The following is an 18,659-nucleotide window of genomic DNA, read 5'->3' on the forward strand; positions in this document are numbered from 1 at the left end:
ACAGAATCAGGAGGAAGGTCCTTCAAATAGGTTTTGTCAATCAAATCAGAACTTCTCTACGTTGTAAGAAACTATCAAAGGCCAATGTGCAAAAAGTTAAAATGGTCACTGAATTGCAAAGAGATGGTGGAATAAAATGTTTCTAGTATTGGCATTTAAATAACTGAAACAAAACCATGCGCTGTACTCTTAAAGGCTACTTCAACTCAGTTTTGTATTTTGTCTGCCTTTTGTCATGCCTTAAATACTTCTATGTTATGGACCATGCACTGAGTTTAGCAGGAAACGTGGAATGGAAGCTACTAAAAACAAAGTGCTAGCGACACCACCCCTAAGATTTGGGATTTCTTCAAAGTTTCTACAACGCACACAAGCACACACTCATACACAGATGCACACACAGGGAACAAGATTGGGATAGCTTAATTTCGCTAGAAAAGGACACTGGGTTCATACTGCATTGAAAAAGAGTATAGAGAAGCAGTACTGCCCAATTGCTGCTCTTTCATGGAAAGCGCACTTTCCTTGATACCCTAACCTGCTTGCTGCCACGGCCTTGTAGCTCTGCATTAACTACATATATCCAGATGGCCAACATCAGGTAGTAAAAGACATGATGCATATTTCCTGTGGTCAGAAGCCAAGCAGAAAGTTATAGAACCCAGCGTCACTAGTCTGGGAATATAAAACAGGAAAGCAGACAAACAAGGATAATAGGAGCACCAGTGCCATTACAGCACAAGGAGGACATTGCACTGAATACACTCCTCCTTTCATTAATGTGAAAAATATATTCCAGGGGAAATGTGATAAGAGGCGCTGAATGTGATAAATCGCTTCTCATACTACTTGTTCTTTAACAGGCAAGGATATCAGATTTTGTGATTGATGGATGAAGAGGTGTTGTTGGTACTTGTAGCCGTGGCACCTGTTACAGTAAATCCTGCAGGAGGAGCAATGGAGCTATGGCTGGGTTGCAGGTCTTTGGGGATGCCACTGTGAGAAGTCAGCTGATGACCAAAGGCTGCAATGAATTGTGGGAGCTGTTGTTTGGAGGGTGTAGAATCCATGAGTTCAGAGGGAGGGGGGCTTAGGCCACTGAAACTTGTCTGTGGTAACCCCGGAAGCATGTTAGAGCTGTTGGGGGTCACAGTGGAGAAGGTAGGCTGTGAAGGCTCTGAATGAGAGACAGTCTGAGGGGTAGACAAAGACGTAGAAAGAAGGTGCCCATCAGAACTGAGGAAGGTGCTGAAAGTTGATGGATCACTAAGGTTCACAGGGAGGTTACCCCAATGAGACTGAGCATTTACCACCCCACTTAGAGGCACCTCCATTTGGGTGGTGAGCAAGTGCTGCGTAATAATGGGCACCTCTGAAGAAAATGTATCTGTTAAACCATCACCAGCAAAGGAGGCAGCATGTGGAGATGTAATTTGGTCACTATACGGTGAAGGGACATGCTCACTGTCATAATGGCTATCATGAGGAGAAGAATGTGGATGGTCACTGCTGTATTGCTGTTGCGAGGTGATTACATTTTCTGTTTTGCTTAGAATTTCTGCAGGTAGAGGCCGCTGGGAAGAATGGCTGCTTTCATGAAGTTCATGGTATGTACCCGTGAAAGACCTCTCTTCAAGCGAGCTGTGGCTTATTAGAGTGGCAGAACTAAGGCCAACATTGGCAGATGATGAAAACTGCCTCTGAATATGCCCACTCAGAGGTATAGGTGGACTAGACAAAGTAGCACGACCAAGGAGGTTTTCATCCAGTTCCAGACTGGTAAAGTTTTCATGAACCATATGCCCATTGAGTAATTTTCCAAGGTCTGTATGATCTTCTCGGCTCAGCGAGTGAATTTCTGTGGTTCCAGACCCTGAAGAGAATGATGACGTCATTCCACGCTCTGAAAGATCCTGACCAGTAACACCATCTGCTTGAGTCAGCACTGCAATGGAACTTAGACACTCTAAAGATGTAACTGCTTGAAGAGCCCGCTCCAATTCTTCAGCTTCTTCAGTTGTTGGGAGAAGTTCTCCATTTTTACCTAAAAGAAAATGAATTCTGCTGTAATAGTGTGAATGTGACCATTTAAAAGCAAAGTCAGATACATTTCTAGGCATCTAAATTACAAAAAGTCCATGTTTGTTCTAACAAGCAGGGCCCTTGGATTCCTCTTGTACCAAATTGTATTACAATTGTAATGATTTTGCCTTGATTTTGTAAAACGCTGCGCAAACTTTTGGCTCTATATAAATCCTGTATTATAATAAAAATAATAATAATGTTTGCAAGTGGTTAATTAAAGCGGAGGTTTAGTTTGACAAAAAAAAAAAAAAAAAAAAAAACTTTGCCGTGGCGAACTGAGGCAGAAGTGGGAGCGGGTACCTATCAAAAAAGGCATCCGCTCCCCCCAAAAAGGTGTCAAATATGGCAGTGGATGGGGGAGGAAGCAAACAAACAGCTTCCGTTTTTGAGTGGAACTCTGCTTTAAGGTGCTCAAAAAATCTTAAACATTTAGTGTTGTATTAAAATCATGCCAAGTTTTATTTATTACAATGTATCACAAAAAAAAAAAAAAGGAAGAAGTGAAGGTTTAAAACCAACAGGGCGCTCCATGTGGCTCAAAATTCACCATTCAACAATTCCCACTTAACATGTTTCGCCAATTTTTTGGCTTCTTCAGGAGAGTTACAGATTATTGCATGTTGGGACACACGGTTCCTACCAGGGGCGGACTGACAACTCATGAGGCTCCCGGGCAATAGGGGATCATGGGGCCCCGGTGTCCTTGCCCAAACTCAAAAAAGCCTATGAAAAAGGTAACAGGGGCATCTCATGGGGCCCCCTACTGACCCCGGACCCTCGGGCAGCGCCTGAGTTTCCAAATGGTCAGTCCGCCCCTGGTTCCTACATCTTGTATCATCTTGTGGATTTAACCCATTTTGATATACTTGTGTGTACCCATTTGTTGTGACACTTGTCTTTAATAAATCACTGGTAATGCACTAGGTGCTTGCTCCTTTTTGTTTGTTCTTTTTGTGGTTGCTAGTGGATCACCCTATCCGAGAAGGGCTGCATCGGCTATGCATTCCTGGTGGAATTCATTCCTTGCCATCCTTGGCCCCATTCAACTGATGGATCTCTGAGCACTAGGAGGGATTGTATGTTTGATTTACAAATCAAATGTTTATATATCATAGTTACCTTCAAAAAAGTCAAAGTCTTGTAGGTCATCAGGCAGACGTGGAAGGACATCAGAGAAATCTTCTTGATTCAGTTCCAGATCATGAGGAATGTCAGTGATCTCACTAGTGATGTCATCCGGTAGCTCTTCAGTGCTCAAGTCTGGTGTGGATGGACTTCTACAAAAACGGAGCAGACGTCTGTTTTACTTCACAGAAAAATGTGTGGAAGATTGAAGGAAAATTGTTTATTCAAAAACTTAAAATAAATGTTTTCTGTTTATATAGTGCAGAGGGTTAAAACCCCTGTTCATTTATTCCTTTGTTGTCTGTCCCTTCTTCTGTCTGTCTAGAAACAACAGTCTGAAGAAATCTTTAAAATAAAAGGGGAATTACCTTCTTAAAATAGTTGCCACCAGAACAGATGTCCCATTGATAGATTTCCTTTCTAATCCCGTTTGGTGACAACAATAAAAATAAGGGATTTCCATCACTTTGTTCCAATGACAGTGGTCATCAGTGCAGAGTGAGTTAAGCTACCTAGTGGCGACATAAAACTACAATATAAAGTCCTTTCCTACTTTTAAAAAATAAAAAGGTTAAAAATGGACACTCTAAAACGTGTTAAAGACTAAAGCCAATGTCTGCTCATAATAAATATATGTGAAAATGCACCACTGCTATATACATAGTACTGGTTTATCATACAAAGCTTATGGTCTAAACATTTAAATTAATAAAGTTTACCCCCTACCATATCAGAGGCATGCAAAAATTGCACTGATTTAATCAGCCACTGATCAGCAAGTTTCAAATGTTTGGGTTACTTTAGGAAAGCATTACAGGTTATTTTACTCACGCTTTTGAAGGGGAGGGGTTCATAGCCCACTAATATAGCAAATTTGTAGTTCACTGATTGGGCTATGGATGGTACTCATTAGGATTTTGGTGGATTAGCTATTAAAGCAGAACTCCAGGAAAAATGTATTTTCTGTGAATGCATACCCGCACTGCATGGGTTAACTGCTCCTTTTTGTCTAGGGGTGAATGCGGAGCTTATACTCCCCCGATCCTTCAGAAAGCAGCACTCCCCACTTCCAGCGGTGTTCCTACTATGCTTACGTCCACAGCCGGTCTATAGGCATGATGACGTCAGGTACAATTCACCACACAAGACTGCAGGGAGGGGCAGGAATGGCAGGGACGGGTCTTGTGCCGGAAGGAGCTACAGATTAGGCGAGTATATCTCCGCTCTCTTCATCCCTAGACAAAAAGTAGCAGTTGACACATGCACTTAGGGCACAGCCCCACTGCGTGGGAAACAATTTTTCCCAGAATTCTGCTTTAAGGAAGTAAGGCTACAATGATGGTAATGTTTATAAACCAAGCAGTGTGATGCTAAACTTTCATCAACAGTCGAGCCCCACAAACCTAGGTGCTTCTTTATGCAAAAACTGACTTTTCCTAAAAGTCTGTGCTTTTTCCAATCCCCATAGAGACAAACAGTGATAGGAAATCTCTCCAATCAGGAAATTTGCAGGACAAAAATAAAGTGTGTAAGTGTTAAATCATGTGTAAACTGTATTGCTTTCGTGGTCTTCTGTCCTTTGAAGTGTTTCCTTCCTTCTTGTTCTGGAGTCAGACATGCAGCAAAGGCAAAAAACGACTAATATGGTAACAAGCAGCAATAAAATTGTTAAAGATCCAACTTCAGTTCCGCTTTAACCATTTTAACCTATTCCATCTATCAATGTTTTGACGCCCATATAAAAGAAAGAAAAAAAATTTTTTTACCACAAATGCTGCTAACCAAACAATTGATACATGTACAGTATATATTTACACTTTTTTTTTTAACATCACTTTTTTTAGGCGATTTTCAATCCATTTTTTTTTTAATTAGATGCCAAAAGCAGGACTTGCATACTTCTTGCTGTTTTTTTCCACATTTTTCTACTCTGTGCTGGTTTCTTACACTGTCCTCAGCCGCTCTGGCCAAGTTTAGGTATGTGGGTGCCCCCTGTACCTGCCAAGGCTCATGAAGTCTCCCCAAGTCTCTACAAGCTTACAATCAGCAGCTTCCAGCGCTGCACACACAGGCAATACGAGAAACACAGAACTAAAGCTCAGGAGTGGTCAATCACTGGTGAGTATCAGGAGAGGCACGGCTTTGGTTCCATGTATGTTGGGCTGCCTGTGTGTACGCACTGGGGGTGGTTACATATAAGTCTGTAGTTCAAAATGGGAGCACCCTCTGAAGTGAAGACTCCATAAAACCTGGCAAGCACGGGGGCACCCACATACCTGAAGTGTGGCAGCACAGCAGGGGAATACTATGAGTAAGCAAAGAGAAAAATTTTGAAAAAAGGAAAAAACAAACAAAAAAAACACATCAAGATCATGAACATCCTACTATCAGCATTTCATTTTACAAAAACTGGCTTTAAATAGAATTTGAAAATGTAATTATGGGCAAAACAAAAAAATGACACATAAGATGCAGTCTATCAATAGAATTAACACAGAAAACATTTCTTAGTTCCCTTTATCTGTTGATCCTGTCAGTAAATCTGAAGTTTTTAAACTTCATTTAACAAAATAAACTGGCCAACAAAAGTGGAGGTTTGAGACAAACCATTCCACGCTGACAGAGCCAACTTTTATTAAACGGGGATAAAAGCTGTATCGCAAAAGAAAAAAAAAATGAACTAGTATCTGTAATGTCCTAAAAAGTGGAAGCTAAAAGTTAGGCTTTAAATGTGTAAGTCTCTTATGTAAAGTCCATAGAAATCTGCTAGTCTAACACTAGTCTCTGTTGCTGTCCAGGGAATACACTGCTTCACCGTCCTAAGATAGGAGGGGTTACTAACCAAATCACCAGATGAAAATTGAGGGAAAAAAAACAAAAACGAATGTAACCATGACATCTAAGGATTGGTAAGCTGCATTATATTCCATTTTTGGTTTTAGATTCATTTTAAATATAGCGTGCTTACTTTTCACTAGCACAAGTTCTATGTTTTCGTTATTATATTTCCTTGTCCTAGAGAATGTTCAAAGTAACACATAATAGTACCTAGGATACATCCAAAATATGCTAAATAAATTGTATTACCGGTATTTTGACAAGTGTAGGACACAGACACATTATATAAACTCATGCTAGGCAAACTAATGAGAAAAATGAAAAACACACAGTAAGACTGCTGCAGGTGTAAGATATTATCTGGGTATGTAAAATCAGAATTCATATGTAGTATGACTTACTAAGTATACCCTAAAGGAGAGAGATTATAAAGTCACAAATACAGCATACTATACCCTTATCAAAATCAAGCACTAACCTTATACTGGAGACTTCAACTGGCAGTGAGAGGCTACTGGGCATACAGAGATTGCCTTGTGGCAATGCAGGTGGAATGGGCTTCTGAGGGCGTTTGGGACCCCGCCTTCTCTTTTTCTTGTGTTTTTTGGTAAGTGCTGGGGGCTTGGTCTTTTTCCTGGGTTTCCTCTGCTGCTGGTGTTGAACTTTACGTGAATTGTCTCCTCGCAAGAAATTATCCTAATAGGGTATTTAGGGGGGGGAAAAAAATGTTAAAAGTATATTTTTTTATAGGCGAGTGAAAATTGGCTGGCTTCAGTGTTTAAGTTAAAGAGGAACTCCAGTTTTTTTAAAAAATACTGTAGCTGCTGGATTTTAAGAAACAGACACTCACTAGACCATGAGTCCAGCACAGTCTTCACCATTGGCTAGCCCTCACATGTCTTCGAATCCTGGCACCACCATATTGGCTGCTGGAGCCTCCTCTGAATTCCTGTCATTCACAGATGGCTGCCCACTGAGCTTGTAGTAAATTGTACCGTGCACTGGGCTGGTAAAGGCTATAAAATTCTTGACTAGGCAAAAAAAATGCACACGTGGGCTTGGGAACCTATCAGAAAAAGATACCCGTTCCCAAAAAAAATAAAAAATAAAAAAAAAAGTTGGGGGGAGTGTTGGTGGATGAATTAGCAAGACTTTCACTTTTAAATGAAAGTTCAATTTAAGAAGATGCAGAAAGAGCAAATAATGCCCGAACTGCATACTTATTTCAGAACAGTATGGAAGTAGCTCCCAAGCAATTAGCGTTGCTGAAAGACCACCAACAGAATCCCCTATGATTATCTAATGACAAAGTTTCCTTTGAATAACCCAAAAGTGTGCTGAAAACAATTTTATCCCTAACATAAAATTTTGACATGGCACTACCTAAAGTAAGAAAAATGATAAAAAAAAAATAAACATGAAAAACACCAAAAAAAAAAAAAAAAAAAAAAAAAAAAAAAAAGGAGCAAGAATGAATAAGTGTGTCTAAATGCTGGTTATGCGGTTCTTCTCATAGTAAAGCAAAAGGACATAGTAAAGTTAACTGACCAACTCCAACCAAAATAGGATAGATAGATGAGATAGATTAGATAGATTCTACCTACCTAATAGGATTATTATAATTTTTCACTTTTTTTTTTTTCATTCCCCAAAACGGTGTTCCAGCAAGAATGCTTACCATTTTCTTGGCATGTTCTTCACATAGGGGTGTCTGATGTGTGATGTCAAACACAGGCACAGAGCACTGCTGTCCATCAGCGAACTTTGCTGTGCAACTGGTGAAAAGCTGCTGAGAGCTGTTTGACAGGATATCTGACAAATTGTTAAGAAGAACTACTACTGTCTGCAAACAACAACTAAACACTGGAATAAAAAAAAAAAAAAAAAAAAAAAAAAAAAAAAAAAGGATTACACCATAAAAGCCCACTTACTTGGCAGGAAAAAAGGGCCTTCAGCTTAGAAGCACTATAGGTTTCAGGGCATTGTTCAGTTAGAGACACGGACAGTGCATGTTTGGATGAAAAGCCACGTCACATTTTCCTTTCCATGGCTATACTCACCTACTATTAAATTGAAATTCTCAATTCAAAAAACCTCTTAAAAATTTAAAGCTGAAAATACAAAAGAGCACAATACTATTCATACTGCTATAAAGCACTTAGAATAACAAAAGTTGACACATTGCTATAAACATATGTATTTTTCCCTGCCCATTAGCCCTTCTACTGCAGTGCCAAACAGTGGTATTTCCTCACATTAGTACAGCCACAAAACCAGTCCATGGACTACCCACTTACATTATATTTTAGGACTAGCATATGTCCCCAAGTCCGGAGAGTGTCATGACTAGGAACACTGTGCCATGAATCATGCTAATCTCATATCATGTCTTCGGAAAAGTAAAACTCAATGGTTAAGCAGAAATACGGGCAAATTAAAATGTATTATTTGTGAAAACAATTACAATTTGAAACTTTGTTTTGTAGCTACAGCTAATCCTGTGTGTCTCAGTATCAATGCAAGGCAATGACATGGGCATTCTTTTCTGCACTACCAATACCACCATCACCTCACACACCATTCCAACTAAGGCCCAACAGGAAGTCCTGCAGATGGTGGGTAGATCACATCTCTGTTTTCCTAAACTGCTTCACAGGAAGAAACGTTCCCAAGCTTTTTTTCCCAAGCAGTTAAATAAAACTTTGTATAGGGAATCACCTTGCATCTTTTTTCTCAGAAATGCAAACACTCAATTTCAGACCTCCACAGTGCTGGTAAGACCTTTGCACTTGTTGACAATATAACCTGCCTTACCCACCACATTCCATAACAGTGCCAAGATATTTCCATGGCAGAGGTTCAGCCTGCTCTCATGTAAATACTGTAAATTACCTTTACAAAAAGATGTGCATGTGCCATGCAGGAGTTACTTACAAGACTGCTCTTACTACTCAAGGGTTCACTACAGCAAAGGCTTTACAAAATGCAGGCAGTCAATACAGTTACAATGCAATTCAAGATAGGAGGAATCAGAGGGCTCTGCTCATTACAGCTTACAACCTAAAAGATAGATGGAAAGGGCCGATTTAAAACTTCAAAGCTGTTCTACTTCTGCAATCTAGGCACTGAAATTGTAATCTATACAAGTAGTGCAAATAGATTTCAGCACTAGAAATGACAAATATAAGCATAAATGTACATAAATTATATTACATGCAAACAAAAAAATTAAATGCAAAGTTGAAGTGATGAAAAACAAAAGTCCAATATTCTATGTAAAGATGGGTATATATGCCCACATCCTCTTGAACCCAAAGTGCACCACCACCGTACACACAATGGCCTCTTACCAAATCGAGTAGACTCTTAGGATACCAAAAAAAGTCAAAAGGCATATGGTCAAAGCAGATCTGGATGCTACTCCATCATTCCTCCATATCTCCAATTGTACTAAAAATGCCAAAAAGTTCAGTTTGGAATCTCGTTCTCTTCCAATTTATCTCCTTTAACCCCGGTGGTGTCAATCATGTATATCATAAAAGAAAGGTGAGAAGACATACATAGTGTAAAACTGTGTAACCAATTTTATTAAAATCCAGTAGATACACTCACATGTCCAATGACAAAATAGTGCTTTGAATAAATACGCAACGGTGCCCCCCACAACATCATTTATGAGGAAACGCGTTGGGCAGAGCTTGCGCTCGTTACGTCACCACGCAGTTTGACATGCTGTAGGAGTTTGGATCGGTTCTCAGGATTGTTGCATAATCATAAATTGTTGGTGTTTAGAAGGCAGTGGAATGGTAGAACAAAGTCTTCGTTCACATGGAAGGCCAACACCAATTCAAGGACAGACAAGTGAAAAGAACCTCTTTATCCTTATGTAAAGTAAAAAAACAGCTGTTCGTAAGAAAGGGTAGCTAGCTCAGACACCCTACGTGCAAAAGGTGAGGGCCACCTTCCGAGACAGAAGAGGAAAAGGGGATATATTCTGGATGTTCTAAAAAGGAAGCTGCAAGACAACATTTAAGTACAAAGAGAGCAAAGGGGATCTAGAGAGGGGAATTACCCAGGTAACCCCTTGAATGAAAGTATGAATGAGGGGAATAGAAGCCAAGGGTTGCTGAAAGAACAGCCAAGGCAGATACACAGTTCTGCACAGGGTATAGGGTCAAGCCTCTTGAAGAAATAAAAGGACGGGAGCAACAGAAAACTTGCAGGGATGAAATGCTAGAGACTCCCAATAGGTAAAGCAAGCCTTCCAGTTGGAATAGTTGTTGTAGGCATTTAAGAGCTAAGATCAGAGCGAATGTCTTGGTGAAGACAGGAGGTTTCGATGCCAGACCAAAGGGCAAGTCACCAAATTGATAATACATCTCCTCTACTGTTAACGGAAGGAAACACTGGTGATTATGGCAAATAGGGACGTGAAGATAAACGCCCTTGAGATCGACTGAGTCAAGGAAATTCCCTTGATGTAAAAAAAAAAAAAAAAAAAAAAAAACAAAAAGCTAATTCCACATCAGTTAAATGCCATCCTTTTTTGGGACAGTGAACAAATGGAATGCAAACCCTTGGAATTTATGGAGTATGGAACTGGGGCTATCATTCCCTGCTCTAGGAGTCTGAATTGTAAGTAGGCTAAATGCTGAGGGGAGAGGCACAGATTGGAGGGAAAAAAAAAAAAAAAAAACACAAAAAAAAAAAAAACTACACACCATGATCTGACGGAAATGTTTGTCTACTTGAGTTACAAGGTAGAGTTGCAACCTCCAAAACCCATCTGTCTGAGACATTGGAAAGCCAGTGGTTTGCAAACAGGAGACGACTCTATCTTGAGCTGAGGAAAGGGCACACCTTCACGCAGAAAAGAAAAAAAAAATGTATATTTATTTCAGGTACTTACATAGCACTGTCAATATATGCTACTGAAGAAGGCTGTGCTTTTAGATTTGTTGCGCCTTGCCTCCTGCTCCTGTAGGTGGTGGCATCAACCCCATCTTCCATGAATTATTAGATAGGGTACTTCTTTAAACCGTCAGAGGAACCTTTAGTTGTATTTAAATAGCTCTAGATACGAATAAATCATAAACTGAATCTGCATAAATTTTTACAGGTGGTTTTGGTATAGTCTAATTTTAAGCTTTCCATAACTGCATTCACCATACCAGGTGAGAGAAACATCCAGAATGGTAAAAAAAACAAACAAAAAAAAAAGGATACGCTGAAAACAGTGTCTTGTGTATGGGAGGGCACGGTTTGAGCATGCTTGACTCTTCACAGTTGCACTGCAGAGTATTGGTTCTGTTCCTCTGAGTTCAGGTTGAATAGGTCTGTAATCAAAAATTAAACATAACCATAAGACAAATATGCACCTTAGAAATCTCTATGCTTTCACAAAAAACTCAAAAGACAAAAAAACTACATTAATATTAACAAATAACAGTTTTGTTTTCTTTAAACTGTTTCAGAAGCTCTAAATATCTTTTAGACTAACCATATAAACTAGTTATTTGAGATTCCTACTCCAAAAACACTGTGAAGAGCTTCGATTCCTGGACAGAAGGTGCATTTGCCAGGTCCACCTACATGTCATGTATAAACGAATGTTGCTAATAAATGCCCCAACCCATCAGACTATCACCTACTCTCCTCTCCTTTAGGCGCACCCTGAAAACCCATCTCTTCAGGGAAGCCTACCCCCTGCTAACTTGACCGACCTCCTCCACTCTTCCTACCACTCCATCCCCTCCTGTGCCACCATCCCCTCCCTCCTAGATTGTAAGCTCGAAAGAGCAGGGCCCTCGATCCCCTCATGTTTTGCATTGTATTGGTATTGTTCTGTCACATGTTCTGTCCCCCTTTGTAATGTACAGCGCTGAGCGAACTATTGGCGCTTTATAAATACTGTATAATAATATAAGTACCTGTTGATATCTCCATATCTCCCCATACTATCCGTCAGAGAGGGCGGGGAGGGGGCAGTGGCTGGGGCTATGGGAACATGTTACATGTTCCACCCTAAAAAAAAAAAAAAAAGAAGAAGGGGGGGGGGGGCTAAGACCTTATAAAAGCCACCTACAGTGCCTTGAAAAAATATTCATACCCCTTGAAATTTTCCACATTTTGTCATGGTACAACCAAAAACATAGCTGTATTTTATTGGGATTTTATGTGATAGACCAACACAAAGTGGCACATAATTGTGAAGTGGAAGGAAAATGAGAAATGGTTTTCAAAATGTTACAAATAAATATGTGAAAAGTGTATTTGTATTCAGCCCCCTTTAGTCAATACTTTGTAGACCTTGTAACTGCTGAGGATCACATTATATTAAAGGATAAAGTTCACCTTTTAGACAAAGATCGATAGATAGATAGATAGATAGATAGATAGATGAGGGCATTCGCTTTCCTGCTGGCTGAAGAAGAAGGGATCTCCCTTCGAAATGTGTCAGCCTTCCATGAGAGTCTCCCTGTCTGTGAGATCTACACACTACTTGATCTCCTGTGATCTACTCTTGGATACTATACTATATTGCTATGTTTGTGAGTACACATCTTATTTTGATAAAATCTTTGTATTGCTGAGGTAATGTGTAAGGCTGGTGCGCTCTCTTTTTTCTTATTTGCAGGTTTGCAGTTGTGCCATACTCTTTCCATTTTCGGATGATGGATTGAACAGTGCTCAATGAGATGTTCAAAGTTTGAGATTTTTTTTTTATTTCTGACCTCTCTCGACTCTATTTACTAATTAGGTGACTTCTGAAGGCAATTAATTCCACTAGATTTTAGTTAGGGGTATCAGAGTAAATGGAGCTGAACACAAATGCACGCTACACTTTTCAGATATTTGCAAAAAATGTTGAACACCATTTATCATTTTCCTTCCACTTCACAATCATGTGCCACTTTGCGTTGGTCTATCACATAAAATAACCAAATAAAATTTACGTTTTTGGTTGTAACATGACAAAATGTGGAAAATATCAAGGGGTATGAATACATTTTCAAGGCACTGTAATCTAACAAGCGAATGCCAAACCTTCTAATTGCTGTTGAGGTTCAGGCATTTGAGTGCTGACTGAAACGGGGAAGGTTTGTACAGCTTCGACCTGAAATCCAAGGTCATCCAAGGATAAAGAAACAGATTTCAGACGTGTGCAGGCATCATTTTTCCACTAATAGTAGCTTATACACACCAGGGGCAACTCTCACGCTTAAGTTAAAAAATAAAGCTGAACTGTAGGAAAAGTAATACTCCCTTGCTGCACCCACACTGCAAGGGTTAAATGCTTATTTATGTCTGAGGGACTTGAAAAGCAGTTTTACATACTCAGCCTCTTCCACTGTGGACTCCAGTAGTCTAAGATCCACTGATATCAAGACTGATGCAGGGACCAAAGCCCTGCACTGGATGCGAGGACACTCAAGAACAGTCAACCAACAGTAACAGGTGCTCATTTCTGTCTGCAGGACAAGGAAAAGCACTAACTCTTGCAGTGTGAGCATAGCCCCCTGCAAAGAAGGCTTTTTACTTTTCCCAGAGTTGCGCTTTAAATGATCACATAAGTGGGATTAGAGTAGGCTGAAAATAGGCAAGCATATATAGTTTTTTTTTTTTTTTTTTTTACACAGGTTAGTTAGTATATGTGTTGGGAGGGGGGGAGGGAGTATTATTAAGATGGGATTTTTAGGTGGAATTCTACTTTAACCACTTGCCATCCAGCCGCTGTATATAAAATGGCCGGACGGTGGCAGTCCAGGGGCGGGTTGCCGTTCATAAACGGCGCCCGCCATTCTGGACTGTACGCGCTCTCTGGGAGTGCGCAGCACCACAATCCGGTGCCCTCTGTGTCCTCTGGACACAGTGGAACACCAATCGTCGTACGGGACCTCTGTGCGAGGTCCCAATCATGTGATCACTGATTGGCTAATCAGTGATCACATGAAGAGTAGCAAGCAAGATGTCACTTCTGATATCATTGCTTACTACGTGTGAAATCTGTGAATGATCCCAGAGGTCACATGGTACAAGGCTTTTCACAACAGCCTTGTAACATGTGACAAGCTGTGACCAATCACAGCTCACAGTAGTTCTCAATGGCTGCAAGAATGCAACCAGAGAGAAGGAGAACTGATTGCTATCACAGCCTTTATGGGTGTAAAAGCAATCAGTGTAAAAAAAAAAAAAATCTTCATCACCCCCCCACAAGTATTACAATGTCACCATGGTGACACTGCACTGCTAGGGTGACAGTATGTAGAAAAAAATCATAAATAACAAAATAAAAATGTAAAAAAAGTTTTACAAAAATTATAATTTTTGGTTATAAACTATTTTGGGTTATTTTTTTGTTTACTAAAAAGATAACTGAATAAATTTTGGCCAAGATTTGATGAAATACTTATTTGCTAAATTTTTGGACTTAAAAAATAAAAATCCCAGTGGTGAATACATACCATAAAAATAAAGCTTTATCGGTCTAAAAAAAAAATTCATATAGGTACAGTGTTGCATGACCGCGCAATTGCCATTCAAAGTGTGATAGTGCTGAAAGATGAAAATTAGCCTGGAACAGGAGGGGGTAAAAGTGCCTGGACTTGAAGTGGTTAAATCTGCACTTTTTCATTTAAACTTTAGTCCTGGCCCCATCCTCCCGAGACCTTGCTCGCCTAGGCAAGAATGATGTGTCCCTGCTGCCTCAGCCACATCATGTATCCCAAAAGGTTGCAATAGTAGGGACCCACAGTGGCTGGTGGGCAGAGCTGAGAGCATCAGGGGCTCACTGCCTAAACATGGAAAAGGAAGCTGGCTTTCAATGGCTGAGGAGGCGCAAGATTGCAGCAGGAAACCGGACTGCTGCATCTGCTCAGTGGATCACAGCAGCAGAAGGTTGAATCCACAAGGCAGGCAAGTATCTGAATCTAAGGCAAAAAAAACTGTAGAGCGGGTAAATGGGTTAAAACTTAAATGTCAGTCACAGCAGTTTTTTTTTCCCCTCTTTTTAAATCGTAGTAAACACCACTTGCTCACTTGTACCTACAGGTAAGCTTCGAATAAAAAGAATATATTCTAAACATGCACCATTTAGGAGATCTTCACTACTTCTGCAGCTGGTGACATCACCAGCACATGTGCACTGAGCTGCAATACATAACACATTATAACATTATTTTGCAGGGGAAATTGTTTCCCTTTTCATACTTAACTACTGCTTTAAAAGTAATGCACATACAAGCCGATACATTTTCAGCAAAGCTCTTCATTCCTTACTCCTTTTATATTAATATGCAGTTCAATTTGGGGCACCAATTCACAAAAGGAACATTGGGGAACTGGAGAAAGTACAGAGAAGGGCAGCTAAACTGATAAGAGGCATGGAGGAGATCAGCTATGAGGAAAGATTAGAGGAACTGAATTTATTCTCTCTTGAGAAGAGGAGATTAACCATTAGCCGCCCGGCCAATGGCCGTTTGGCGGCTTGAAAAGCGCTGCAGCTTTCCGGGTGCACGCCATTTGGCGTGCTCCCGCACATGCGCGGTTTGCGCGGTTGCAGAGCGATGCAGCAGTGCGATCTGTCACCGCCCGTGCACCTCGGACACGGCCGATGACAGATCCGAGTACCGGCTCCCGTTGCTGGTACCATGTGACCTGCTGTGACCAATCATAGCAGGTCACATGACAGTTGTATACAATGGATGGCTTCATTCATGATGCCATCCATTGTATACTAGTGCCTAGCTGTGAATGGTCAAGCACAAAAAAAAAAAAAAAAAAAAAAAAGCTGAATGAATCGATTTCATTCAGGTAAATGCTTGCTTATAGCAAAGTAATTCTTTGCTATAAGCAAATTGTGTAAAAAAAAAAAAAAAAAAAAATACTGATCACTTCCCCAAAGTAGTACAGTGTTACTATAGTAACATTGTACTATTTTGGTCATAGTAAAATATGAAAAAAAATCTTAAAAAAAAAAAAAAAAAATGTAATAAAAAATTAAATATAATAAAAAAAAAAAAAAAATATATATATATATATATATATATATATATATATATATATATATATATATATATATATATATATATATATATATTTTTTTTTTTTTTTTTTTCCCCCATACGGTCACCAGTCAGTGTCACTGCTCACCACCATGCCAGTTATATGATGACTTTGTACTGCACTGGTGACAGTATGTAAAAAAAAAAATAGTGAAAATAATTTTTTTAATTTTTTCATTTTCCGAAAAATTATGACAAAAATACAACTTCAAAAAACTCGCCATGCCTCTTATGAAGTACGTCGGACTGTCTACTCTGCAAAAAGGGGTCATTTGGGGGATATCTGTACTGTTCTGACATTCTTGGACCTCAAGATATTAGATTGGCTGTCAGTACTTCAGGATTGATCAATATTCAGATCTATACCATAGTTTGTGAACTCTATAACTTTCCTACAAACTAAAAAATACATCCTAATTTGGGTTATTTTCACCAAAGACATGTAGCAGAATACATCTCGGCCTAAATTTATGAAGAACAATTATTTATTTGTAAACTTTTATAACAGAAACAAAGAAAAATGTGTTTTTTTTTCAAAATTTTTGGTCTTTTTTTGTTAATTTAGCAAAAAATAAAAACCCCAGCGGTGATTAAATACCACCAAAAGAAAGCTCTAGTTGTGTGAAGAAAATGATCAAATTTTAGTTTGGGTACAATGTTGTATGACCGCGCAATTGTCATTCAAAGTGTGAGAGCGCTGAAACCTGAAAACTGGCCTGGGCAGGAAGGTGTAAAATTGCACGGTATTGAAACGGTTAAGGGGGGACATGATAAACATGTATAAATACATCAGTGTTCATATAGTGAACTCGGTGTAGAGCTATTCACCCTGAGATCATCACAAAGGACAAGGGGGCACTCTTTACATCTGGAGGAAAATAAATTTAATCTCCTAGCACAGAAAAGTTTCTTTACAGTAAGAGCTGTGAAAATGTGGAATAGACTCCCTCAAGATTTGGTTCTGGCCAGCTCAGTGGATTGCTTTAAAAAAGGCCTGGATTCTTTCTTAGATACACAGAATATAACAGGATACTAACATGTATAGTAAAAGTTGATTCAGGGAATATCTGATTGCCTCTCGGGGGATCAGGAAGGAAATTTTTCCCCTGCTGGAGCAAATTAGACCATGCTTTGCTGGGTTTTTTGGCCTTCCTCTGGATCAACTCTGAGTGTAAGATTATAACTTTCATTTTTTTATTTTTTTTTGTTAATGGTTGAACTGGATGGACTTGTCTTTTTTCAGCCAGACTAACTATGTAACTATGTTATTACCAGCCTGGTGCTGTAACATACACCTTATGGCCATTATAACCAGACATAAAACACATCTTTAGAATAAAATCCAGTAATTCCAATATAAAAATGCAGATAAGCATTCGAGGTTGATTGTGATTTAAATCACTAGTGAAAAGGCTCAATTTAAATAATTCTGAAAGAGCAACTGTCATCTCTGTCCCGTAGCGGCTCCTCCTCTGACCTGCTGTTGACTCAACAGTCCCATTCACTTTAACAGCTTCATTCATGCCATCCAATCACAGCCCAGCTGTGTCATGTGATTAGCCATGGCCAAATCACAGCTAAGCACAAAAAAAATAAAAAATAAAATAAAAAAAAAAACCCTGAATGAAATCGATGTCATTAAGGTAAATGCTTGCTTATAGCAAAGTAATTCTTTGCTATAAGCAAATTGTGTAAAAAAAAAAAAATAATTAATATATATATAAAAAATACTGATCACTTCCCCAAAGTAGTACAATGTTACTATGGTAACATTGTACTACTTTGGTCATAGTGAAATATGAAAAAAAAAAAAAAATTATATATTTTTTTTAAATACTGTCAGTGTCCCTGATCACCGTCATGCCAGTTATATGATGACGCTGTACTGCACTGGTGACAGTATGTAAAAAAAAATAATGAAAATAATTTTTTTAATTTTCCGAAAAATTATGACCAAAAAAATACAACTTCAAAAAACTCGCCATGCCTCTTATGAAGTACATCGGACTGTCTACTCTGCAAAAAGGGGTAATTTGGGGGATATCTGTACTGTTCTGTAATTCTTGGACCTCAAGAAATTAGATTGGCTGTCAGTACTTCAGGATTGATCAATATTCAGATATATACCATAGTTTGTGAACTCTATAACTTTCCTACAAACTAAAAAATAGATCCCAATTTGGGTTATTTTCACCAAAGACATGTAGCAGAATACATCTTGGCCTAAATTTATGAAGAACACTTATTTATTTGCAAACTTTTATAAACAGAAACAAAGAAAAACGTGTTTTTTTTCTCTTCTAAATTTTCGGTCTTTTTTTGTTAATTTAGCAAAAACTAAAAACTACGGTGGTGATTAAATACCACCAAAAGAAAGCTCTAGTTGTGTGAAGAAAATGATAACATTTTAGTTTGGGTACAATGTTGTATGACAGCGCAATTGTCATTCAAAGTGTGAGAGCGCTGAAACCTGAAAATTGGCCTGGGCAGGAAGGGGGTAAAAGTGCCCGGTATGGAAGAGGTTAATGGACGGCTGGTGATGCGGCA

The 18,659-nt window shown here is 39.1% G+C and overlaps 1 protein-coding gene across 1 annotated transcript in view; it reads right to left on the reverse strand.

Annotated features, from left to right (window-relative positions):
• Positions 1–872: 872 nt before the first annotated feature.
• The window catches only part of INO80D (INO80 complex subunit D), a 38,277-nt gene continuing 20,490 nt past the window's right edge, over positions 873–18,659 (reverse strand). The window contains exons 5-10 of the mRNA XM_089672736.1: positions 13,383–13,385; positions 11,275–11,384; positions 7,727–7,860; positions 6,527–6,744; positions 3,205–3,362; positions 873–2,044 (exon numbers count right to left, since the gene is read on the reverse strand). Of these exons, the coding sequence (XP_089528862.1) occupies positions 873–2,044; positions 3,205–3,362; positions 6,527–6,744; positions 7,727–7,860; positions 11,275–11,384; positions 13,383–13,385 (1,795 nt within the window). The remainder of the gene's footprint in view (positions 2,045–3,204; positions 3,363–6,526; positions 6,745–7,726; positions 7,861–11,274; positions 11,385–13,382; positions 13,386–18,659) is intronic.

The sequence above is a fragment of the Staurois parvus genome, unplaced genomic scaffold, assembly GCF_062004578.1.
Source record: "Staurois parvus isolate SC_StPar_1 unplaced genomic scaffold, SC_StPar_1.0 ptg000011l, whole genome shotgun sequence".
Classification (NCBI taxonomy): domain Eukaryota; kingdom Metazoa; phylum Chordata; class Amphibia; order Anura; family Ranidae; genus Staurois; species Staurois parvus.